Source organism: Pipistrellus hanaki, assembly GCF_964339955.1.
Source record: "Pipistrellus hanaki genome assembly, chromosome: 19".
NCBI lineage: Eukaryota > Metazoa > Chordata > Mammalia > Chiroptera > Vespertilionidae > Pipistrellus > Pipistrellus hanaki.
In genome coordinates this window covers 1862311-1888506 of record NC_140521.1, presented here as the reverse complement: position 1 = coordinate 1888506, position 26196 = coordinate 1862311, and the positions used below count along the sequence as shown (strand labels likewise).

The 26196-nt window shown below is 57.8% G+C and overlaps 1 protein-coding gene and 1 gene segment (V, D, J or C); both read left to right on the top strand.

Moving 5' to 3' along the window:
* The window catches only part of LOC311613495 (immunoglobulin lambda-1 light chain-like), a 64455-nt gene that overhangs the window by 31866 nt on the left and 6393 nt on the right, over positions 1-26196 (top strand).
* On the top strand, positions 305-25798 carry LOC311613945 (immunoglobulin gamma-1 heavy chain-like). Its single transcript, XM_084868444.1, has 8 exons — positions 305-381; positions 4716-5013; positions 12740-12777; positions 14180-14491; positions 18402-18713; positions 21832-22127; positions 23984-24023; positions 25317-25798. The coding sequence occupies exons 1-8, from the start codon at positions 336-338 to the stop codon at positions 25634-25636; spliced, it is 1662 nt and encodes a 553-aa protein (XP_084724570.1). The 5' UTR covers positions 305-335; the 3' UTR covers positions 25637-25798.

The window sequence follows — 26196 nt, the reverse complement described above, 5'->3', positions numbered from 1 at the left end:
TCTGAGGCCCAGGCGCTGGGATGAAGCAGGACCTCGGCCCTCAGCGTGTGATGTCACCTGCAGGGTCCCTTCAGCCAATGCAGGCCCCCCCCTCCTCCCCTCGGAGCCCTGCTGTGGCTGATGTCACCCCAGACAAGGGGACCCACAGGCTGGGATCTGCAGGGGCTGCCCCTCCTCCCTAATCCCTGGGCTGAGTCCTTCTCAGAGCCCACAAGCTCCCAGCAGCCCCTGGGCCCGGCTGATTTGCATGCCCCCAGCTGCCTCCAAGGGGATAAGAGAGGCCTCGGAGGGAGCCTGCAGCCTGGGCCTCAGGGAGCAGAGTCAGGGCGCCCACCATGGCCTGGACCCCTCTCCTCCTCGGCCTCCTGGCTCTCTGCACAGGTGCTGCCCAGCTCACCCTCCCAGCCCCGGGCCTGGGGCAGCCTGGCTGACCCTGAGCTCAGGGCGCTGCCTGGGTGGAGGAGGCTCTGAGGGTGCTGAGGGCTTCCTGCAGCAGGACGGGGGATCCTTGCTCAGAGGCTCCATCCCGGGAGCCCCAGGCCACCTGGGCTGAGGGCTATGGGGGGCGCCCTGGGCCTGGGAATCCCTGGGGCTCAGGCAGGCAGGGCGGCAGGGGGTCCTGGGATCGGGCCCTCACCTTGCTGCCTCCTCCTCCTCCTGCAGCCTCTGTGGCCTCCTACGAGCTGACGCAGCCGCCCTCGGTGTCCGTGAACCCCGGACAGACGGCCAGGCTCACGTGTGGGGGAGACAACATTGGAAATAAATATTCATACTGGTACCAGCAGAAGCCCGGCCAGGCCCCCGTGCTGGTCATCTATGCTGATAGCAGCCGGCCCTCAGGGATCCCTGACCGGTTCTCAGGCTCCAACTCGGGGAACACGGCCACGCTGACCATCAGCGGGGCCCAGGCCCAGGACGAGGCCGACTATTACTGTGCTGTAGCTGATGGCAGTGGGAGCACCTGGCAGTGACCCACAGTGGCACAGGCGGATGGGGAAGTGGGACAGAAACCCGCCCGCCCAGCCTGGTGCCCACACTCACCCGCTGTCTGAGCAGCTGAAGGTCAGGCCTCAGGGTCAGGCGCCCCCTGGTCCTGGCCCGGCCCCTGCAGCGCTGGGACCTCAGCGGGTCCCTGTCCTCCCGGGGCCTCTGCTACTGCTGATGGAAATGGTGCGTTAGGTGCTCTGAGCTCCGGGCTATTGGCAGGCTGATAGACACAATGGCTTCACCAACTCCTCCCACACCCACAGGCATCAGTGTCCTGTGAGCAAAGGCAGAGCCCTGCCGAAGCCCCTTCTTCTCAGCACCTCCTCATTTCACTGGCTGTGAGGACCCCCAGAAACCCTGAATCTCGCACCCTGCTGCCCAGTTTACTTCCTGTCCTGCGGTGTCACATGATGAGGGAGAAAGTGCAGACACCACTGCAGTCCTGCCAGGGATGCCTCCCAGCAGGGAAACTGCAAACCATGGGCCCTCCCTGCCTGTCACCATGGAACCGGACCCGCCCTGGGCCCGTGCTGCTGTCCCCATAGGAGCCGGTTCCGCGGAAACCGGGAGGCATCAGAGGAGCGTTCATTCCTGTCCCGCCGGCAGCCGGAGAGAGCAGGAGGCACCCACACACATCTGCTCTGCACCCCATCAGCCCGAGGCTGTACTGGGCAGAAAGACAAGGATTACAAGCGACGTAGGCAAAGAAAGGGTGTGCAAGTCCGCAATTCACAGGTAGTGCAGGCTGGAGATTTGCAAAGGCCTATGAGTGTACAAAGGCCTGTGGGTAAGCAAAGGGCTGTGGGTGTGCAAAGGATTGTGGGGATGCAAATGATTGTGGATAAGCAGAGGCCTGTGGGTGAGCAGATGCCTGTGGGTGAGCAGAGGCCTGTGGGTGAGCAGAGGCCTGTGGGTGAGCAGAGGCCTGTGGGTGAGCAGAGGCCTGTGGGTGAGCAGGGGCTGTGGGTGTACAGGGGCCTGTGGGTGTACAGGGGCCTGTGGGTGAGCAGGGGCCTGTGGGTGAGCAGGGGCTGTGGGTGTGCAGGGGCCTGTGGGTGAGCAGGGGCCTGTGGGTGAGCAGGGGCTGTGGGTGAGCAGAGGCCTGTGGTGAGCAGAGGCCTGTGGGTGAGCAGGGGCTGTGGGTGAGCAGAGGCCTGTGGGTGAGCAGAGGCCTGTGGTGAGCAGAGGCCTGTGGTGAGCAGAGGCCTGTGGGTGTACAGGGGCCTGTGGGTGTGCAGGGGCCTGTGGGTGAGCAGGGGCTGTGGGTGTGCAGGGGCCTGTGGTGAGCAGAGGCCTGTGGTGAGCAGAGGGCTGGCCATCTCTCCATGACCACAGGCGGCTCCTGGCGGGAGAATGGGCCGCGTTCCGGGGGGAGCTCCCCTCCCAGCCCGGGGAGAGGCGCCTCCTGTACCCAGAACAGAGCCATCCCCGTGGACAGAGCAGGATTCATGCTTCTTGGAATTCCAGCGGGTCCCCAGCAATCTGTGTCTGCCCTGTCACTAACATTCTGCCATTTGGTCACCTATTGAACCCAAGACCACCGGGTCCCGTCCCCCGCTCCCCTCCCCCACTGCTGAGCACCACTCACCTGGCAGCCCCTCCTTCTGGGCCAGCCCTCGCCCCACCTCTGTGGTCCGGCCAGGTCAGCCAGGAGCGGACAGGGAGGAATGTGATGGGCCACCACAGGGGCCTCGGGAGCGGGTCAGGACAGAGGCGCAGCCAGCAGCTCAGGTCCCCGCAGGGCTGCGTGGAGGGCAGGGACCTGGGGAGACCAGCCACCGCCTGCCTCCCCGAGTGTCTTCAGCCCCCGGTGGCAGGGAGGGCCGGGTGTGTCTGAGCCCCCCTGTGTCTCACCGGTCCCTGCCCAGCAGCACCTGCCCGGGGACCCTCGGGCAGTGTCTGTGCCCAGCTGCTCCCACACCTCCTGACCGGCCACCTGGAGACCCTCCTCATCACACAGCGACCCCCACGCCATCCCACGCCCCACACCTCAGACCGGAGCAGGCCTGCAGCCAGAGCTCCCCTGGCCACGGCCCACGTGTGTCCTGGGTCACGCCTGACTCTCCGCAGGGCAGGGCCTGAGCCGGCTCCTCCCCACCCCTCCCTGCTCCCTCTCCTGCCCTGAGGCTGCTGGCTTTGCTTCCCTTGTTTTCACCCTGTAGGGGGGACCTGAGCCCTCCCTGCCCGTGGAGGAGGTCAGGGGTCACACAGAGGGGGGCCAGCAGCCCCAGGACCAGGGAGTCTCCCCTGAGCAGTGGGGTGTGCATCTCCCCCTGGGCAGAGGTCACCCTGCACCTCCACAGCCAGGACGGAGCCGCCACCAGGGGGCTCCAGAGAGTCTCCTGGCAAAGCCACCTGCAGATAAGGTGTGCCTGGCCTCAGGGGTCCTCACTGGGCCAGGGCGGGAGGGTAAGTGACCTGAACCTAAAACCTAAAGAGAAAGGACAGGCCCGGGACACGGACGCACCAATTCTGCTGGGCCGCGGCGGGAAGCCCCGGGCCTCCTGTGTCCAGGGCCTGAAGCCCCGCAGGAGCTCCGGAGCTGGTCTGTCCCCGTTGGGTAATGAGGTCACTTCTGTCCGGGAATATACCCCCCAGCGGGACAGGCTGTTGGGGAGACGCACTCCCTGAGATGCGTGGCAGCCGGCCCTCATCCCCGACTCCGCAGAGAGTCCCTTTCCCTCCCACCTGTCCCCGCCCCGCCTGCAAAATGGGGAGACTGAGGCAGCGCACCTGTGACCCGCCTGGGGACTCACCGCCCAGGGAGGACAATGACCGAACACTGGGGGCTTTTAAGAGCTCCACGGGGCCAGTGGCTGAGCATGGAGCCGGGACCTGTCAGCCGAGCGGCCGCGGTCCCACTCCTATCAGTGCACCTGGACCGGTGTGGGCTAGATCCCCAGGAGGGGCTGTGCAGGAGACAGCTGGCCTGTTTCTCTCTCCTCATTGATGTCTATCACTCTGTGCCTCTCCCTTCCTCTCTCTGAAATCAATAAAGAAACAGATTTAAAAAACAAAACAAACAAAAAAAAAAAAACAAGAAAACTCTGTGTGTTGCTGACAAGGGGTCAATGTTGCTCGGTCTCTGAGGCCCAGGTGCTAGGATGACTAGAGTGTGATGTCACCTGCAGGGTCCCTTCAGCCAATGCAGGCCCCCCTCCTCCCCTCGGAGCCCTGCTGTGGCTGATGTCACCCCAGACAAGGGGACCCGCAGGCTGGGATCTGCAGGGGCTGCCCCTCCTCCCTAAGTCCCTGGGCTGAGCTCTTCTCAGAGCCCACAAGCTCCCAGCAGCCCTTGGGCCTGGCTGATTTGCATACCCCCCAGCTGCCTCCAAGGGGATAAGAGAGGCCTGGGAGGGAGCCTGCAGCCTGGGCCTCAGGGAGCAGAGTCAGGGCGCCCACCATGGCCTGGATCCCTGTCCTCCTCGGCCTCCTGGATCTCTACACAGGTGCTGCCTGGCTCACCCTCCCAGCCCCGGGCCTGGGGCAGCCTGGCTGACCCTGAGCTCAGGACACTGCCTCTGGGAGGAGGCTCTGAGGGTGCTGAGGGCTCCCTGCAGCAGGACGGGGGATCCTTGCTCAGAGGCTCCATCCCGGGAGCCCCAGGCCACCTGGGCTGAGGTGGCTGGGGGCGCCCTGGGCCTGGGAATCCCTGGGGCTCAGGCAGGCGGGCGGCAGGGGGTCCTGGGAACGGGCCTTCACCTTGCTGCCTCCTCCTCCTCCTGCAGCCTCTGTGGCCTCCTACGAGCTGACGCAGCCGCCCTCGGTGTCCGTGAACCCCGGACAGACGGCCAGGCTCACGTGTGGGGGAGACAACATTGGAAGTAAAGTTGTCCACTGGTACCAGCAGAAGCCCGGCCAGGCCCCTGTGCTGGTCATCTATGATGATAGCAACCGGCCCTCGGGGATCCCTGACCGGTTCTCAGGCTCCAACTCTGGGAACACGGCCACCCTGACCATCAGCGGGGCCCAGGCCCAGGACGAGGCCGATTATTACTGTCAGGTGTGGGACAGCAGTGATGATCCTCACAGTGAAACAGGCACATGGGGAAGTGGGACAGAAACCTGCCCGCCGGGCCTGGTGCCCACACTCACCCGCTGTCTGAGCAGCTGACGGTCAGGCCTCAGGGTCAGGAGTCCCCGGGGACCCTCCTGACGGCTGGAGCCTGAGCAGCTTCTCTGTGCCCTCGGGGTCTCTGTACCCCGCTGAGAAGCGTCTGGTCGGGTCGCGTCTGAGTTTGGAGACTGTTGTCAGCACCGGTGGCTCCAGAAGTGCCCCCACCCCCTCGCTGAGCCCCGGGATAGTCCGAGCGCCCCTCCTGGTTCTGCCCCTTCCCTCTCTCCTCTGGGAAGCGGCGGGAAGCTCCGGAAAGGAGAGTGTCCACTCGAAAACCCCCTCACGGAGAGAGTAACATTTAATGCGACATTTTTTGAAATCGAAATTAATACAAAAATCATTGCATGAGCCCTGGCTGGTTTGGCTCTGTGGATAGAGTGTCAGCCCATGGACCGAAGTGTCTTGGGTTTGATTTCCGGTCAGGGCACTTGCCTTGGTTGCAGGCTTGATCCCCAGTAGGGGGCGTGCAGGAAGCAGCCAATGGATGATTCTCTCATCATTAATGTTTCCCTCTCTCGCTCTCTCTCTCCTGCTCTTCCCCTCTCCCTTCCACTCCAAAATCAATAGAAATATATATTTTAAAAAAATAGATATTTGCGCCCTAACCGAGTTGGCCCAATGGATAGAACGTCGGCCTGCGGACTGAAGGGTCCCAGGCTCGATTTTGCTCAAGAGCACACGCCCAGATTGCAGGAGGCAGCCATTCCATGATTCTCTCTCATCACTGATGTCTCTCTCTCCCTCCCTCTCCCTTCCTCTCTGAAATCAGTAAGATATATTTAAAAATGTATATTCCATGATGGATAAACACCCAAACTGTGAAGGAAAATCAGGATCCCGTCCTAAACAGGCACAACTCACCTCGCTTGCCTCCCACAGCACCCTTCCTAGTTCCAGGGGTGAGGTGGGTGCCCGGGTCCTCCATCTCCTGTCCCCTCGCCCCCACCCCAAACCCCCCTCCAGTGGCGCCCCCCCTGCTCTCCTGCCTGCCTTCCCCTTGGAGCCTGGGGCCTGGCCTCCCTCTACTGCTGGTCTCTGCTGCCCCCTACTGGAATCTCTCCTTCCGGGCTGCCCTTCCAGCAGCTACACCTGGAGGCGGAGGTTCAAGCACTGACATTTCCCAAAGCCCCCAGTTCCAGGCTGGTCCCAGGGCATGGTCTTCACCCCAGGGTGCTGTGTGTCTTAGGGAGGAAACACTCCCTCTCTGTGCCTGTTTCTCATCAGCAGAAATTGGAGCCCCCCTCCCCCACCACCAGGTTGGGGAACCAGTGGTATTCTCCCCCCGTTTGCTGAAGGGGGCTACACTCCCAGGGTCTCCCGAGGATCCAGCATCTTCTCTGTCTCCTCCCGGGGGCCCCTCAGGGACTCAGAGATTTCAGAACCGTCGTCATACCCCTAGATGGACTCTGTGGCACCCTCTCCCCGACCCCCATGGGAAAGACAGTGACATCCTCAAGGTGCGATGAGAGGGACCAGTGGCTTGGGTTTGGGAATGCAGGGGAGCGGAGAGCTGGGGAGACCTGGGCCAGGGAGAGGAGCCCACAGCCTCAGGCAGGGCCTCTGGGGCCTGTGGGGTAGAGGATGGGCAGGAGACTAGGGAGGGGGTGGGGAGCAGGCCTGGGTGGGCCAGAGCCGCAGCTGTACCCGCTGGGAAGGCCCAGCCCATCCCTCGAGGGTCCCTAGGGTCCAGCCAGACCCCAATTTCCGACCGCAGCCACCACAGGAGGATGTGGTCTGTGGTGGTGTCTGCCCAGGGGTCACGGCAGGTGCAGGGGTGGGGGAGGGCGGCAGCTGGGGATGTAGCATTTAGGGACAGTCCCTTCTTCTCCCCAAGCCCTGGGCTTTTCCCAGAGCAACTACAGGTTCTGGGCCCTGGGCATTGAGTGATGGGAAGGGAACAATTCCAGTGGAACCCCTGCTCCCCAAGATACCAGGAGCCCAAGGTCAGAGGCTGGAGTGAGCCAAGCACCAAAATGGGGAGGAGCTGCACTGGATGGGGGGGGCGGGGGCAGGCACTCACTGCCTGTCACTGTTCGGTGCCTTGACCATCTCCAAGGTGGGGACAGGAGGTGTGTAGTGCAATCCAGCCCTCAGCACTGGACTTCAACCCCCAGGCACTGCCTGAGCCATGTGCAGTGAGTGAGAAGATCCAGCCTGGGGTTCCTTGAAAGCTGCTCTGATGAGTTTGGTCAAACCGTTAAGTCCTGATTGCCATCAACTCGACTTCTTTCTTCCTGCTCGTTATTGCCCTTGTCAAGAGCAGTAGAGGGTCTGAGAATTTTGGAGTCTTCTTGCAAGCTGAAAAGCAAGCCTGCCGTAGGTTCCCGGATGCTGGCGGGAGACCCGAGACTCCTGGGTCAGAGACGAAGGCCACTTTGTTGCTCATAGTTCATTACTTACGTACCCAGAGTATCAGCATCATCAAGAATATTAGTCGGACAACCAGCATCCTACACCAGTTCTCTGAACCCCCGTAGGATGATGTAAAGAGGGTCAGGTGATAGCTGCACATGCAAGCTTGGGGACCCTAGATCTTTCATACCGGCCGGTAAGCACATGTTGCTCCGGAGGCAGACACCCTCTCTACAAGCATCCTTGAAAAGATGGTCCAACACAAGGGCAATCGGTGCCTTAGCTCACGAGACGTGCAGATCCAAGGAGACCCTCAGACAGTGGTCTCCCAGCAACCATTGTCCATACTAACAAGCTGATTATGTGTTACCGCTTTCCATGGAAACACTTGGGTTGATTTCCACCAGGGGCAGCAGGAGAGTGCATGAGTATCTGACTCAAAACATGGGCTAGGCAACTCGGAAAGGGACCTCCCAGGAAAGTCAAGGTTGGAGGGGGCTGGGGCACCCTTTGGAGTCGCTGAAGCAGAAAACCGTGAGCCCTAGGGGCTGCAGCTCTGAGTTGAGCGGATGTGGCCCCAAAGGCAACTGAGAAGCAAGAGGGCGGGTCTGGGTGTGACAGGCAGGGACGTACCACCCGAGTTCTGCCAGACACCAGCAGCGTGAGCCCACGGAGACCCACAAAGCACGCCTGGAGCTGTGCGAGGGCCCGGCCTCGTGGCTGGGGGCACCCAGGAGGTACGGAATCTGCTTGAACAGCCATGTCCTCATCTTCAAAAGGAGAGATCGCCAAGGCTCAGCAGGGAGCAGACCCCATTGTCTGGACCACATACCAGCGCCACTCTCATCGGCACGTTACGGGTTACGTTCCTGGGCTCCCAAACTAGCCCCGACCCCAAGCACCTGGGCCGCTCACCCCGCCTGCACCCTGCCCAGCACAGCCCACACTTTGGCACCCATGGGTGCAGGGCACAAACAAGCCTTCCAGGGGGGCGGAGGGCTGGATGTTCAGGGCCAAGCTCACCCCTAGATCCCAGCTCCCCCTGCACCCTGCACCCGGGAACCGCCTCGGGTCCTGCATTCACCTTCTCGGGCCTTTGTTTTCTCGCCTGTAGGATGGGGACACTCAGCTCACCAAGAACTGCTCTGAAGCCCAAAGTGAGAGAGGAGGACGGGGAGCCGGCCTCGGTCCAACACCTGCTCTGTGCGGGCACTCAGCAGCTGCGTGATCCCGTTCATCCTCGGGCCCTCCTGTGGCAGAGGCGCCCTCCCCATTTCACAGACCAGGAAACTGAGGCCTGGGGGTGCCCTGGGTCTGGGTGGTTCCAACATTCCTGAGCTTGACTTTACTCCTGGAGTGAGGGGGATGGGTGGCTGCCTGCAGGACCCTTGCCTCGCCCAGGAGCTGAGCACACTCACCAGGCTTGACCAAACCAGCCAAGGCAGGGCCGGGCTTGACTGGTGAGCATGGAATGCGCAGGGGCCCAGCCTGGGGGCCTGGTCAGAAGAACAAGCCTAGGCCCGCCTCCAAGGAGTTAAATTTCTCATCCACTGGGCGCTTGGCTGCCCTCCTGGCCTGGCCCGCCCACCTGAGGTAGATGCTCCATAGCCCACAGCTGGCCTTGGGGAAGAGGAGAAAGAGGGCAGGCACAGGTGTGCCCCGCCCAGCACCCAGGGGCGGGGCCAGCAGGGTTACGTGGGAGATGGTTGAGCAGTGATTCCAACCACAGCAGAGCAGTTGGCAGATGCCACTCTAAGGAGGGTGCCCCAGAGAGGACCCACACCAGGGCAGGCACCAGAGAAGACCAGGCAGAAGATGGGGCCATTCGGGCCAGGGCACTCGGGGATGGCCGCTGCCAGCGAGAACCAGGGGCGCCTGCCAACAGCACCCATTTCACCAATATGGACACGGAGGCCCAGAGGTGACCGAGGTGTGGATGGTTCCAACATTCCTGAGCTTGACGCCACTCCTGGACTGAGGGGTATCGGTCACGCCCTGCAGGAGCTCATGCTGAAGATCAGGCTGGAGGCGGAGGAGGTCCTGGACCAGCCATGTGGGCCATGAGGATCCGGGGAGCAGAGCCCTGGCCCCGAGCAGTCCTGGCCCCCAATGCCGCTGGGCCCGGCCGTGGCTGCCCATGGCTGCTGCCCCTGCCGGCAGCACCTCAGAGCAGGGCCCAGGCCCCCAAGACCTGGCGGAAAGAGCCCTCAGAGCCTGAAGGACAGGTAAGGAGCCCATGAGGCTTGGGGGACAATGTGGATGAAGTGGGGGGTCGGTGGAGAGTGGGGGCCTGGCAGACACTGGCTTTATTTAAAGAGTTGGCATTTTGTCCATCATGGATTTATAAGCATTGGTTTTTATGTTCAGTGTTTTATTAAAATGTATTTATCTCGCTCGATGACTGAGGCTTTGGGCACCCCTTAAATTTCGTACCTAAGACTAGAGGCTCACTCTCCTCGCCCCGGTTCTCTGGGAGGCAGGGGCAGGATGTACCCATCCTTTTAGGGGCAGGCCCCCCCGCTCAGGGTCCCCGTAATGCCCTGGTGTCATCCCCGTCTTCCGGACAGGGATAGAGGCCAGAGAGGGGGCCACAGCTCGGGACAGGAAGGAGTCTCAGGACTGAACGCTGTGACCTCGAATCCGAGTCAAGGGCACATGCCTGGGTTGCGGGCTTGATCCCCAGGGTGGGGCATGCAGGAGGCAGCCGACCAAAGATTCTCTCTCATCATGGATGTTTTTTTCTCTCTCCCCTCTGTGCCTTTCTCTCTGAAATCAATAACAGAATCTTTTTTAAAAATCCCCTATGGCATTGGAAATGACGGCCGTAGGGGTTGATGGGAGGAACGGCTCTCTCATAGATTGTTCTTGGGAGTCTAACAACATATCCGTCATAAAGGAACGTGTATCTGTTTATATTGTACGGTTCCACTTCTAGAAATTCATTTTTTGGGGTGGGGAATGATCAAAGGTATAACCAGAGGTTTACAAACAAAAACGATGAGTCCGACATCATTAATGATGGGAGAGGACCTTAGCATCCCATGGCATGGAGCCTCCATCATGTGGAATCTCGGACAAAATTAAGTTTCTGAAGCACCTTGAGTAATATGGCCAATTCCATTTTTAAAGGGATGTTAGCGTGCCAAATATAGAGAATGCTCCCAATTGGACTTTATTATTATTATTATTATTATTATTATTATTATTATTGATTTCAGAGAGGAAGGAAGAGAGAGAGAGAGAGAGAAACAGCAATGATGAGAGAGAATCATTGATCGGCTGCCTCTTGCTTCTCCCCCACCCTCACCTCCACCACCACTGGGGATTGAACCCGCAACCCAGGCACATGCCCTTGACCAGAATCGAACCCGGGACCCCTCAGTCCGCAGGCCGATGCTCTATCCACTGAGCCAGACCGGCCAGGGCGCTATTGGGCTTTCTCATATGCGTGCATTTCCCAAGGCTTGTCAAAAAAGGTAGAAAAAAAGTCAGCGTGTGTTTCTGGCCGTTGGGACTTCGCCTAATTTTAATGTTGGCTTCACAATGATCTATAGTTATTAACTATTCACAAGATTTATTTCCTGTTTTATCTCCTAAAATAATGGTAATACAAGAGGGATGTGTTGTTAAAGAATGACGCACAGAGGTATAGAGTAAAATGGAGCGTTTCTGCCTCCCATTTCTCCACATCCTGCCCCAAAACCTACTGGACAGCCACAGTCTGGTCTGCCCAGCTGCCGAGCGAAAATGACAATGTGTTTGTGTATCTGATCATGAATCAAACTTGTTTTCCTTTCCTTTTTTTATTGCCTGGTTTTATCTCTCCTGCGAATTTACCGGCCGTGATTTTTACCCGTTGTTGGTGCATTGTTTTGTTTTTCCATTCAGTTGGCTGGGTGTTCTTATAAATCTGAAGAAATGCTTGCCAGCGCCTTGTTCAGTCTCAATACTGGAAATATTCCCCCCTGGGTTGTACGCCTCTTGCTAATGGGGTCTTTTGCCGTAAAGCCATTTTTAGTTGTGATAGGTCAGAGTGGTGTGGTTTTTATCGTTGTGGTTTCTGTGATCTGTGACCAGCATGGCACAGTCATCTTTATTTCAAGATCATAAAGTCGGTGTTCTATTGTATGCTGGTATTTTCCGTGTTTTGGGGGGTCATTCGCTTGTGTTACCTTCGGCGGGAGTTTATGTTGATGTCGGTGAGGACACAACCTTCTTTTTTTTCCGAATGGAGAGCTGGTCGTCGAATGTTTGTTGAATGTCAACGCGCCTTCTATCCAATACTAACCCGTCGGTTTATCGCATTCGCCCTATGGTTCTGCTGACCTCATGATCAATCCCATACCTATACACACCTAAAAGAGGTGTGTAGGGAGGCACAGTGCAGTCCACCTCTAAAATGAAAGGTCTTGGCGTCCCAGGACCAGGCCCAGGGACACGGGCAGAGCCAGAAGGAGCCAGCAGGCTTTGGCTGCAAGGACCCGGCCCTCACTGGAGAGCCAGGTGCCCCAGGGAGAGAGGGGTCCCGGCCCCACTGTGTGCTGGCTCAGGCGTGGGCCTCTCCACACGCTGTTGGGGTCCTCCTGGCCAGCTGGGAGCAGACCCCACATTTCAGAGGAGGCCGGGGCTCCAGGAGCATGAGTGAGGGGGGCCTGAGGCTGGGCTGATGGATGGATGAATGGATGGATGGATGGATGGATGGATGGATGGAAAGACAGTTGTCTGAGAGATCAGAAAAGGCTTCATGAAAGAGGTGGACTACACTGTGCCTCAGTGTATAGAGACAAAGGGGGAGGGGACCTCCACATGGAAGCACCATTAGTGGGGAATGACCCAGTGTCCATAGGCCCTGGGAGAGGTTCACGTGGCTGGAACATGGGAATTGTGGGGAAGGAACTCTCAGAGGCCCCAAGAAAAGGCCAGGAGGTGTGAGCTACACCACACAGCCTCTTGAGGGGACAAGGCGCTCACAATCTTTGTCAGCACTGAGGATGGGGTGATGACCAGGACAGCCTTGGGGAGAAGGAGACACATTAGGTCACTCCAAGGTATGGGTGCCACCTGCCCTGGATGGGGGGCCGGGCATGGGGATGCCTCTGGGCTATGGAGTCACCCAGGGATGCTCCAGCCTCTGGGGGGCTGCGTTCCCACCCACCCCGCCCCAGAACACAGCTGCAGCCCTGAATCCGTCATGCCCGGCAGGTTCCTGTGTCAGACTGGCCCCCGGGGGACAGGCCCCAGGTGCCGGTCCAGCGGGTTTTAGTCCGAGCCTCAGTCACTGTGGTATGTCTTCGGCGCCGGGACCCAGCTCACCGTCCTAGGTAAGTGGCTCTCAGCACCTTTTCCACCCCATCCCACCGCTCTGCTGTTTCGGGCAAGTCACTGCTCTCTCTGGGGGCTGCTTCCTTCTGTCCTCCCAGCCTTACGCACCGGCCCCCACTTTCTCCATGGGCTCTAGGGAAGGCAGGCTGGTCTCGGGGTAACCAGCAGGGAGGACCTCAAGAGCAGACCCCAATAGCTCCCCCAGAGTCCTGGGGTGGGTCTAGGAAAGGGGCTCCTTCCCCGCTCCAGGGCAGATGCCCTCAGGGGGGCCAAGGCTGGTTCTGAGCAGGGTCAGTGGGGCAGTCTTAGCGACAGTCCCAGTCCAGACTTTCTGGGCTGAGGATCGATGGCCTCCAGCCTGGCAGAGCCACACAAGAGGCGGGGACAAGGCTGGGGCTAGGACCTGGCCTTCGGGGGCACCAAGGGCAGCCGGAGGGGAGGCTGTGGAGGGCGGAGAGGAGGGTCTGGCTTGCTCTGGGCTGAAGCACTCAGAACCTCTGTTGGGCCTCGAGGATGGGGGGAGGGAGTCACGGAGACATGAGTGAGATGGGGTGAACTGGCTCCTCAGGAGCCCGACCCTCTCAGGATGGAGGTCAGAAAGGAGTGGGGCCCATGGGGAAGAGACTCACTGACCCTGGAACCCCATCATTCCTGGGACCCAGGTACCCCATCACTCCTGCAGGGTGTTAAGAGTCAAGGATGATGATTGGGATCTCGGAGCCACCACCCGGCGGCCGTGTCAATCTTGGGTGGTCAGAGGTGCCCAGGGGACTGTGGGGCCCCTGTGCTCCCTGTCGGGGGATCAGTGCCATGAACGCAGCGAGATGAAAGGTCTTGGCATCAGGGGACCAGGCCCAGGGAGACGGGCAAAGCCAGAAGGAGCCACCAGGCTTTGGCTGCAAGGACCCGGCCCTTATTGGAAAGCCAGGTGCCCCAGGGAGACAGGGGTCCTGGCCCCACTGTGTGCTGGCTCAGGCGTGGGCCTCTCCACACGCTGTTGGGGTCCTCCTGACCAGCTGGGAGCAGACCCCACATCTCAGAGGAGGCCGGGGCTCCAGGAGCGTGAGGTGAGGCCTGAGGCTGGGCTGAGGACCCGGGAGGTCAGGGTCAAACTGCACACTCAGACCCAGGGAGCACAGCCTGCCTGGGTAACACTCGGGGAAACTGAGGCTTTGGATGAGGTCCTTGACCAGGTCACATGGGAGAGATGACTTGGAAGAGGTTCTGGGAGGGTGGGGGCTGTCTGTCTGTTGAGTAGAAAGAGGGGACAAAACAGGAAGGAGGGTCCCCAAGGTGAACAAACACCATGGACCCAGTCACAGAGGCCGTCCGTGGGGTGGGGGAGACCCCAATACCTGGGTTCTCCCCATGCCTCTTACACCCCCTTCTCTGTCCACCCAGGTCAGCCCAAGTCGGCACCCTCGGTGTCTCTGTTCCCGCCCTCCACTGAGGAGCTCAGCAAGAACAAGGCCACCCTGGTGTGTCTCATGAGCGACTTCTACCCGGGCAGCGTGACGGTGGCCTGGAAGAAAAATGGCACCCCCGTCACCCAGGGTGTGGAGACCACCAAGCCCTCCAAGCAGAGCAACAACAAGTACGCGGCCAGCAGCTACCTGAGCATGTCCAGCCAAGACTGGACGTCTGCCAGCGCCTACAGCTGCGAGGTCACACACGACGAGAGCACCGTGAAGAAGACAGTGGTCCCCTCAGAGTGTTCCTAGGACCTGAGTCCCCACTTCTGGGGACACTTCCCCGTCAGACTCTCCCTTCCCCCCGCTCTCCACTGAACCCCGGAGGCTCCTGCCCTGGTCTGCTCAGACTGGGCAGGCCTCCATCCCTCCCTGTGTCCACTTCTCCTCAATAAACTCCTGGTCATTTATCATCTGTCATGTCTCATGTGTGTTCTGTGGTCTGCATGGGTCTCTAGATTGAAGGGTCTTTAATAACAGGCAGGACGGGAATGACATGACATGGGTCTACCTGAGCCTCACCCACCAGGGACCTGAGTCAGCTCTGAGTGCCAGTGGGAACTTCTCCAGGGGGCTGGACCCAGGGAAGGCAGTCCTGGTCACCTGGAATGGGAAATGGGTTGAGTGACAAAGATGTGATTACCCTGAGGGGCAATTAAGGAAAACTGAATCGGGTCCCAGAGGGCAGGGTGGGTACAGATGGAAATGTTGGGAAGGAAATCATAGAGGAAGGTTGTGGTCATTGGGAACAGACATTGAACTTCCCTGTCCATCATGGAGCCCCATGGGAGAGCCATTACCAGGTGAAGGGCTCTTGGTTGGCCCCTCAGCATGGAATCATGGAAAGCGTTGATCAGTGCCTCCCTTGATGCCTTTGTCAAACTCTGCCAATGCTCGTTAGTTAAGGACAGAGACTGACTAGTCCTGCAGCAGGGAAGCAGTTTTCTATCATGGAGCCTAACATTCCATCATCACGTTCATTCCTCCTACCCACTCAGGGAGCCTGGGACTCCCTTCAAGGTATGGTTCCTGGTGCTGGGAACATGGGCTGAGGATGAGGCACAGGAAAGCTCAGTTTATGTTCTCATGGGCTTGAGTCAAGTTCAGGCTCAAGGTGACCCTAGCAGGGGTCACGGGCCTCTATCATCATGAGTCTCAACATCTCACGTCAGATGAGGGTGAGCTTCTTTAGGATTGGTTTAAGGATGGAGCAGGTGATGTCAGCCTGCACAAGGAAGGTGTGAGGGGGCATGAGTGTTGACCTTGATGGATTAGAAAGGGCACCGTCCTGGGCACCAATTTGGCATCCTGTGATGTCCCAGGGAGGCCGTATCCCCTGGAATTCAGGAGCCGCGTAAGGGCAGGTGAGGCCAGCTCAGAGCAGGGGAAGTGTGGCTTGTGGGTTACAGCAAAGTCAAGCCTTCCAAGGAACACAGCACCCCACACCACTCCACCCCGGACCCCTTGCCCCTCGCTCACTGTGCCTCAGCCCTGAGTGCAGCTGGCGTCAGAGACACACTCACTCAGGCCCCTGAGACAGGGAGACTGTCAATTTTTTACGTGCGCATTAGGAAAACCTACGTTATTATGTGATGGAATTTCAGCTCTATATGGACACCCCTGTGCCGGGATTAGTCCATGTATCCAGATTTTAGTGTATTTGCTTGGTTGTTTCCTAGGTGTTGCTGACAGATGAGAACAGAATAAGGTTCCACATTGTGAGGTTGGGTCTCTGAGGTTCCCCCAGATCACTCCAGCTTTTCCATGCCAGGAAGTGGCTGCAGCGGCTGAGCCGCTGGCCTTGGGGACTCTCCCACAACCAGGATGTGGTCCCCAGCCCCCACGCGCTGTGTCTGGGTGGGTCTCTCCTCCTCGTGTTCCTGCAAATTGGCTTTGGCCTCAGAAGCTTAACAAGGTGCAGGTTGGACTTTAGCAAAATGGCCTCCCGGAATGGTTCCCCACATGGCATCAAAGGACCCCTATCGAATAGGCCTCCTTTGAGTGACAGCCGCTACTTCAATGTACAATGACTTGATCCATCCGACAGGAAGGAATGCATCATGGGATAGTTCAGGTTCGCTCTCCTCCTCCTGTGAGTGCCTCATGTGTGCATGAAAGGAGTCCCTCCAGCAGATCTTTCTCCACCTGGCAGTGTGTTTCTCACCCTACAAAGATGAAGGAATGAGGACTTTTCTCTTCGGTCCTCCAGGTTACAGGACGATGGTCTGGTCCCCGCCGTCCTCCTGCGGGAACAATGGCCCCTGAATGGCTTGGGAAACTCTAGCAGGTGAATGTATGGTCCGTGTGAAAGCACCACGGGTGTCCTCTGGGGATGACAACAAAGTGGCTGCGAACGATGGGCATTTGTTCATTGGGAGCCTTTTAGGAGGCTTCTGTGCATCCCAACATGACCTCAGAAGATCCCTATGGATCCTGGTTACAAGAAGCCAGCATGCTCTAGCTCCCCTGGTGCCTAGGGCCCTAGCCCATGGACCCTCCCTCACAGGGAAATAGACGCCCCCCAGACTTATCCAGAATCCCAGGAGACCTCGTAGAAACAGCCTGAGGATCGGGCAGCACGTTCCTTTGGGAGAGGTGCTTCCACCAGTCCTGCTGCTGTACAACTCGCTGTGTCATCCATCCACCCTGCAATCTGCTGAGGTGGTGGGGGAGGGGGCAGCCTGTGCACCCCTGGCAGAGCAGACACCAGCCGGGGGCAGTGGCCCAGGCTTCCTCCAGCACAGCTGCAAGTGGGGGCCCAGGGGTGGGCAGGGCCTCCCAGAGAGAGGTTTTTGTATGAGCCTGTGTCACTGTGTTGGGTGTTCGGCGGAGGAACCCAGCTGACCGTCCTAGGTGAGTCTCTCCTTCCCTCTCCCTCCTTGCTTCCCTACAAAGTTGGGGCTGTTTTCTGTGAATTTTGCTCTTTTTCTGGGGGTTCTCTCAGTCTGTGGCCAAGCTTTCACCCGGGATCCCGGCCCTTGGGAACCTGAGCTCTTTGGGTCCCTGATCTTCCTGTCCTACTCGGCCACCCTCAGCCATTCACCTCTGACCCGAGTCAGAGGAATGGACAGGATGCCCTGAGTATGGATTCTTCCATCTGTCTGTCAGAGTCCTGCGGGATTCTAGAGGGGCTCTGTTCTATGTTCCCCTGATAAGTTCCTGTGGGACAAGATAATCTCGGGGGGTCATTGGTGGCTCCTGTCGTAAGGGAAAGAGAAGGTAAGGAGCACTGAGGAGGTAACCTTGTGCAAATTTTAGGGTGACCCAGTACCCTCTGGGCCAAGGGTAGAGATGCCCAGGTCAGAGGTTCAGGGCAGGTCTCTGGGACTGTGGGCTCATGATCAAGGGCCAGCAATGGTGCTGGGGTGAAGGGCTCCCCAGGGCCTGCATAGAGCTGCCATGCAGAGTCCTGACCAGCCTCACACTAGGGAACCCGCAGGAGGAAGGACACAGGGGGAGGGGGAGGTACAGGAGGAAGGGTCATGGAATGACAGGTATGAAGACAAGGTGGCCTTTGGTCTTTGCAGGAGGAACATCCTCTGAGAAGAAATCGGAGGATCTATAGCATGAAAGTTCTAATGATCTGAGCAATTTGTGGGGATGCCATTGACTGTAGAATAAGTGTGACCAAACAAAAGACAGACAGACATTTTGTTTATCAGAAATAGATGCTACCCAGTTTAGCCAGGGAGCAGGAGACATCGATTTGGGAAATACTGACCCCTTAGGCCGATGCTCCAAAACCCCAGCACAAAAGATCAGGTCAGAGGAGTCCAAATTTGGACTCAGCAGGAGGTCAAGGGCTCAGAGCATCTTCTGTGGGACAAACAGACTAACAGACACAGACAGGCCCAGTCAGATACCAGGAGAAGGCAGAGCCAGACGGTGTGGGTAGCAGATGTGCGGGTGGCAGAGGGGGTGATGGCAGGATGGGTGATGGCAGGTGTCCAGGCTCAGGGTTTCTCAGGAAAATGGGGAGTTGACCTCGGAGCACCCCAAACAGCCCTGCATGGCATGGACTCCCACACCCAGAGAGGCCGCTGCCCTCAGGGTCCTAATGGTCCTCAGGACACTGTCCCCACAGGAAGACCCAGGTCAGGCGCTTTCAGGATGGACCCTGAGCCTCTGCCCTCCTGCCCCTCCCGCACCCACAGGTCAGCCCAAGTCGGCACCCTCGGTGTCTCTGTTCCCGCCCTCCACTGAGGAGCTCAGCAAGAACAAGGCCACCCTGGTGTGTCTCATGAGCGACTTCTACCCGGGCAGCGTGACGGTGGCCTGGAAGAAAAATGGCACCCCCGTCACCCAGGGCGTGGAGACCACCAAGCCCTCCAAGCAGAGCAACAACAAGTACGCGGCCAGCAGCTACCTGAGCATGTCCAGCCAAGACTGGACGTCTGCCAGCGCCTACAGCTGCGAGGTCACACACGACGGGAGCACCGTGAAGAAGACAGTGGTCCCCTCAGAGTGTTCCTAGGACCTGAGTCCTCATTTCTGGGGACACTTCCCTGTCAGACTCTCCCTTCCCCCCGCTCTCCACTGAACCCCTGAGGCTCCTGCCCTGGTCCGCTCAGACTGGGCAGGTCTCTCCATCCCTCCCCGTGTCCACTTCTCCTCAATAAACTCCTGGTCATTTATCATCTGTCATGTCTCATGTGTGCTCTGTGTGTGGGACAGGTCTCTAGGTTAAAAAAAGGGTTGGGCAGTCATGACATGAGATTCCATCTACCCATCCTTAACTCAGCCAATTCCATCTACCCATCCTTAACTCAGGGACCTAAATCAGCTCTGAGTGTCGGTCTGACCCAGGACCCAGAGCAGGAACTTCTCTGATGGGGCCGCCACCTGGGACACCGGCCCTTTTAACAGTGATGAGGGTCCCAGAAGGGCAGCAATGGCTACCGATGAGAATACTGGGAAAGGAATCCTTTGAGCCCAGTCAGTGCTCTTGGGAAGAGACATTGAACCCAACGGGAGACCCATTACCAGCTGGGGGTTTCTTGGTTGGTTCCTCACCCCATAGTCATGGAAAGCTTTGAACAGTGCCTCCCATGGTATATTTGTCACCATGTGCCAATGCACGTTAGCTAAGCAACGACACTGACTAGTCCTGCAGCAGAGAAACAGTTAAGTATCACATGGCCTGACTATGCCCCCATCACGTTCATCCCTCCTACCAACTCGGGCAGCTCCGAGACACTCTTCAAGGCATGGTCACTGGTGCTGGGAACACGGGGTGAGGATGAGGCACAAGGAAGCTCCTTTTGTGTTCTCATGGGCCTGGGTCAGGTTCAAGGTGACCATAGCAGAGGCATGGACCTCCATCATGAGGAATCGCAATGCCTGATGTCAGATCAGGGGGAGACTTTTGATGGGTGGTTGAAGGATAGAGCAGGTGATGTCAGCATCTGACATGGGAGTTGACCTTGAAGGATTAGAAAGGGCACCGTCCTGGGCACAGAGTGGGCATCCAGTGAGGGCTCAGGGAGGGCATATCCGTTGGAATCCAGGAGCCAAGGAAGGGCAGGTGAGACCAGCTCAGAGCAGGGGGAATGTGGACTGTGGATTACAGCAAGGTCAGCACCCCTTGACACAGCACCCCCACACCACTCCACCCTTGGGCCCGAAGGCAGGGGACACCCCCAAGGTCACCCTAAAGGACAGGCTGACAGTTCTAAAGGACCACCCTGACGTCATCCTAAACAGTGCCAATTGAGGCTGTCGATAGAGAAGATCAGCCTGAGCCCCTGATCAGATACTTGGGGACATAGGAAGTTGCCAGAAGATTCTGTACGCAGGCCACCCAGCCTTTGCCTGGAAGGGGAGGGAGGAAGAGAGGGGTTCAGGGCCACCCGCCCCTCATGGTCTCTCCCTGGGATTAGAGGTGTTTGGACCTAAGAGGGATGTGCCACGTATTCCCAGGGAACCTCCCTCACAGTGAAATCAACGACCTCCAAACTCATCCTGAATCCCAGGAGACCGCAGTGGACACAGCTATCAGACTCCAAGTTCCTTTGGGAGAATTGCTTCCACCAGATGTGCTGCTGTACAACTCGCTGTGTCATCCATCCACCCTGCAATCTGCTGAGGTGGTGGGGGGGAGGGGGCAGCCTGTGCGCCCCTGGCAGAGCAGACACCAGCCGGGGGCAGTGGCCCAGGCTTCCTCCAGCACAGCTGCAGGTGGGGGTCCAGGGGTGGGCAGGGCCTCCCAGAGAGAGGTTTTTGTATGAGCCTGTGTCACTGTGTAGGGTGTTCGGTGGAGGAACCCAGCTGACCGTCCTAGGTGAGTCTCTCCTTCCCTCTCCCTCCTTGCTTCCCTACAAAGTTGGGGCTGTTTTCTGTGAATTTTGCTCTTTTTCTGGGGGTTCTCTCAGTCTGTGGCCAAGCTTTCACCCAGGATCCTGGCCCTTGGAAACCTGAGCTCTATGGTCCCTGTTCTTCCTGTCCTACTCGGCCACCCTCAGCCATTCACCTCTGACCCCAGAGTCAGAGGAATGGACAGGATGCCCTGAGTGTGGATTCTTCCATCTGTCTGCGAGGGTCCTGCGGGATTCTAGAGGGGCTCTGTTCTGATTGCCCTTGGTGGGCTTTTGTGGCAGCAGCTTTATTTCTGGGTGTCAATAGGGACCCCATCTCAAAGAGAATAGAGGATAAGGACTATGTAGAGGGAAACCACCTGAAAATTCTAGGGTATCCGGGAACCTTCAGGGCCAAGGCTAGAGACGCCCAGGTAAGAGGTTCAGGACAGGTCTCTGGGACTGTGGGCTCATGACCAAGGGCCAGGAATGGTGCTGGGATGCGGGGCTCCCTGGGGCCAGCATAGAGCTGCCATGCAGAGTCCTGACCAGCCTCGGACCAGGGAACCTGCAGGAGGAAGGACACAGGGGGAGGAGGAGGTGCAGGAGGAAGAGTCATGGAATGACAGTTATGAGATCAAGTTGGCTTCTGGGTCTCAGTGGGACAAACAGACTTGCTCAGGGAAATGCAGAATCTGAGGCATGAGAGCTCTAGTGATTGAGCAATTTGCGGGAAAGCAATTGACTGTAGCTGAGAGAGACCGAAGAAGAGACAGATGGATTTCTCTTTCATCAGAAAAAGATGCTACCCAGTTCAGACAGGGAGCAGGAGACATGGATTTGGGGTGAGAAGCTGAGCCCTTGGGCCGATGCTCCAAAGCCCCCAGTACCAAGGATCAGGTCAGAGGTGTGCACACTTGGAACCAGAGAAGGTCAGAGGGCTCAGAGCATCTTCTGTGGGACAAACAGACTGACAGACACAGACAGGCCCAGTCAGATACCAGGAGAAGGCAGAGCCAAGCTATCTGTGGGTAGCAGATGTGTGGGTGGCAGAACGGGGCTCACAGGACTGGTGATGGCAGGTGTCCAGACTGAGTTTCTCAGGAAAATGGGGAGTTGAACTAGGAGCACCCCAAACTGCCCTGCATGACATGGACTCTCACACCCAGAGAGGCCCCTGCCCTCTGGGTCCTGATGGTCCTCAGGACACTGTCCCCACAGGAAGACCCAGGTCAGGCGCTTTCAGGATGGACCCTGAGCCTCTGCCCTCCTGCCCCTCCCGCACCCACAGGTCAGCCCAAGTCGGCACCCTCGGTGTCTCTGTTCCCGCCCTCCACTGAGGAGCTCAGCAAGAACAAGGCCACCCTGGTGTGTCTCATGAGCGACTTCTACCCGGGCAGCGTGACCGTGGCCTGGAAGAAAAATGGCACCCCCGTCACCCAGGGCGTGGAGACCACCAAGCCCTCCAAGCAGAGCAACAACAAGTACGCGGCCAGCAGCTACCTGAGCATGTCCAGCCAAGACTGGACGTCTGCCAGCGCCTACAGCTGCGAGGTCACACACGACGGGAGCACCGTGAAGAAGACAGTGGTCCCCTCAGAGTGTTCCTAGGACCTGAGTCCCCACTTCTGGGGACACTTCCCTGTCAGACTCTCCCTTCCCCCTGCTCTCCACTGAACCCCTGAGGTTCCTGCCCTGGTCCGCTCAGACTGGGCAGGTCTCTCCATCCCTCCCCGTGTCCACTTCTCCTCAATAAACTCCTGGTCATTTATCATCTGTCATGTCTCATGTGTGCTCTGTGTGTGGGACAGGTCTCTAGGTTAAAAAAAGGGTTGGGCAGTCATGACATGAGATTCCATCTACCCATCCTTAACTCAGCCAACCAATCAGGGACCTGAATCAGCCCTGAGTGCCTGTGGGAGCCAGGATCCAGAGCAGAAACTTCTTCTGCGGGTCCAGCTCTGGGAGGCAGTCCCTTTCCCTGGGAAGGGACAAGGGCTGAGCAACAAAAACGTGGGTACCCTGAGGATGGATCAGGGAAAAATGAAGAGGGTCCCAGGAGATGGGCTACAGATGGAAATATTGGGAAGAAATCATAGAGCCATGGCAGTGGAACAGACATTGAACTCCTCTGTCCATCATGGACCCAATGGGAGAACCATTCCAGGTGAAGGTTTGTGGTTGGTTCCTCACCCCAGAGTCATGGAAAGGTTTGAACATGCCTCCCATGGCCCATTTGTCAAGCTTTGCCGATGCACATTAGCTAAGCAACAACGCTGACTAGTCCTGCAGCAGAGAAGCAGTTTAATATCACAGAGCCTGACAATGCCTTCATCATGCTCACACCCCTTACCCGCTCAGGAAGCCCGGAACACTCTGCAAGGCATGGTCACTGGTGCTGGGAACATGGGCTGAGGATGAGGCACAGGGAAGCTCAGTTTATGTCTGCATCGTCTTGGGTCAGGGTCAGGCTCAAGGTGACCCTAGCTTAGACCTGGGACCTCCATCATGAAGATCTCACACCCTGAACACACATCAAAATGAGAGTCTAAGGATTGCTTTAAGGTTGGAGCAGGTGATGTCAGCCTGCACAAGGAAGGTGTGAGGGAGCATGAGTGTTGACCTTGAAGGATTAGAAAGGGCACCATCCTGGGCACAGAATGGGATCCAGTGAGGCCCCAGGGAGGGCTTATCCACTGGAATTCAGGAGCCGAGTAAGGGCAGGTGAGGCCAGCTCAAAGCAGGGTGTGTGTGGCCTGTGGGTTACAGCAAGGTCAGGCCTCCAGAGACACAGCACCCCAAACCACTCCACCCATGGGAGCAAAGGCAGGGGACACCCCAAGGTCATCCTAAAGGACACGTTGGGAATTCTACAGGACATGCCGCCCTCCCCCCAACATCACTCAGAACACTGCCAATCTAGGCTGTCCCTGGGGAAGATAAGCCTGAGGCCTTGATCAGATGGTTGGGGACATGGGAAGTGGGCAATACTCTGTACACAGGCCAACCTGCCTTTCCTGGAAGGGGAAGGAGGGAGGGATTAGGGATTTTGGATGTAAGAGAGATGCGCCATCCATTCCCATGAGTCCTCACTCCCAGAGACAAAATAATAATAATGATAATAATAATAATAATAATAATAATAATAATAATAATAATTGGCTCCAAAGTCATCCCACATCCATGAGATCATAGCGGTAAAGTGCCATCAGACACCCTATCCCTTTAGGAGACTTGCTTCCAACAATCCTGCTTCTGTGCTACACCCTGTGTCCTCTACCCTGTTGTCTGCTGAGTCATGTGGGGCAATGTGTGCGCCCCTTGTAGGCCAGACACTACCCTGGGGCAGTGGGGCAGGCTTCCTCCAGCACAGCTGCAGGTGGGGGCCCAGGGGTGGGGCAGGGCCACCCAGAGAGAGGTTTTTGTATGAGCCTGTGTCACAGTGTGCTGTGTTCGGCGGCGGGACCCAGCTGACCGTCCTAGGTGAGTCTCTCCTTCGCTCTTCTCCCCTCCTGCCCCAGCAGATTGGGCCATTTTCTGCGGGTTTTGCTATTTTTCTGGGGTTCTCTCAGCTTGTGGCCAAGTTGTCACCCACGTTGATCGTGGGCTTGTGGGACAGTGAACTCTTCCTTTCAGCCTTCTTACTGTCCTCTTTGCAACCACTAGCCTCTAGTGGCCCTTTCTCTCTGTCCCCAGAGACAGAGGAATGAAAAGATGACCTGTAGACCCTTCTATCTGTCTGCCAGGGTCATGCTGGATTCTAAACGAGATTGTTCTCTCTTCCCCTGCTGGGTTCCTATGGCACGAGATTATTTCTGGGGGTCCATAGTAGCGCTGTCTTAAGGGGGAGAAAGGATAAAGATCCCTGAGGGAGTCAATTCGTGCAAATTTTAGGGTGACCCAGTACCCTCTGGGCCAAGGCTAGAGACGAACAGGTCAGAGGTTCAGGGCAGGTCTCAGGGACTGTGGGCTCATGAACATGGGCCAGGAATGGTGCTCGGGTGCAGGGCTCCCAGGGGCCAGCATAGAGCTGCCATGCAGAGTCCTGACCAGCCTTGGACCAGGGAACCTACGGGAGGAAGGACACAGGGGAAGGAGGAGGTGCAGGAGGAAGGGTCATGGAATGACAGGTATGAGGGCAAGGTGGTCTTTGGGTCTCTGTGGGACAAACAGACTTGCTCAGGGAAATGCAGAATCCAAGGCATGAGAGCTCTAGTGATCTGAGCAATTTTCGGGGAAGCCATTGACTGTAGCTGAGAGAAACCCAAGGACAGACAGATAGACTTCTGATTCTTAAGCAAAAAGTGTGCAGTTTTAGAGAAGTTACAGGAGAGATGGATTTGGGGTGAGAAACTGAGCCCTTGGGTCAATGCTCCAAAACCCCAGCACAAAGGATCAGGTCAGAGCAGTCCACACTTGGACTCAGCAGGAGGTCAAGGGCTCAGAGCATTTTCTGTGGGACAAACAGACTGATGAACAAAGACAGGCCCAGTCAGATACCAGGAGAAGGTAGAGCCAGATGGTGTGGGTAGCAGATGTGTGGGTGGCAGAGGGGGTGATGGCAGGTGTCCAGGCTCAGGGTTTCTCAGGAAAATGGGGAGTTGAACTAGGAGCACCCCAAACTGTCCGGAATGGCATGGACTCTCACACCCAGAGAGGCCCCTGCCCTTGGGGTCCTGATAGTCCTCAAGACACTGTCTCCACAGGAAGACCCAGGTCAGGTGCTATCATGATGGACCCTGAGCTTTTGACCTCCTGCCCCTCCCGCACCCACAGGTCAGCCCAAGTCTACACCCTCAGTGTCTCTGTTCCCGCCCTCAACTGAGGAGCTCAGCAAGAACAAGGCTACCCTGGTGTGTCTCATGAGCGACTTCTACCCGGGCAGCGTGACGGTGGCCTGGAAGAAAAATGGCTCCCCCGTCACCCAGGGCGTGGAGACCACCAAGCCCTCCAAGCAGAGCAACAACAAGTACGCGGCCAGCAGCTACCTGAGCATGTCCAGCCAAGACTGGACGTCTGCCAGCGCCTACAGCTGCGAGGTCACACACGACGGGAGCACCGTGAAGAAGACAGTGGTCCCCTCAGAGTGTGCCTAGGACCTGAGTAATCATTTCTGGGGACACTTCCCCGTCAGACTCTCCCTTCCCCCGCTCTCCACTGAACCCCTGAGGCTCCTGCCCTGGTCCGCTCAGACTGGGCAGGCCTCCATCCCTCCCCGTGTCCACTTCTCCTCAATAAACTCCTGGTCATTTATCATCTGTCATGTCTCATGTGTGTTCTGTGGTCTGCATGGGTCTCTAGGTTGAAGGGTCTTTAATAACAGGCAGGACGGGAATGACATGACATGGATCTACCTGAGGTCCACTCACCTCACCTACCAGGGACCTGAGTCAGCTCTGAGTGCCAGTGGGAACTTCTCCTGGGGGACCGGCCCTGGGAGGCAGATCTGGTCACCTGGGACAAGGGCTGTGTACAAGGATGTGATTACCCTGAGGGGCAATCAAGGAAAACTGAAGAGGGTCCCAGAAGCGCAAGGTGGGCTATAGATGTAGATATTGGGAAGGAAATCATGGAGGAAGGCTGTGGTCATTGGGAACAGACATTGAACTTCCCTGTCCATCATGGAGCTACATGGAAAATCCACTACCAGGTGAAG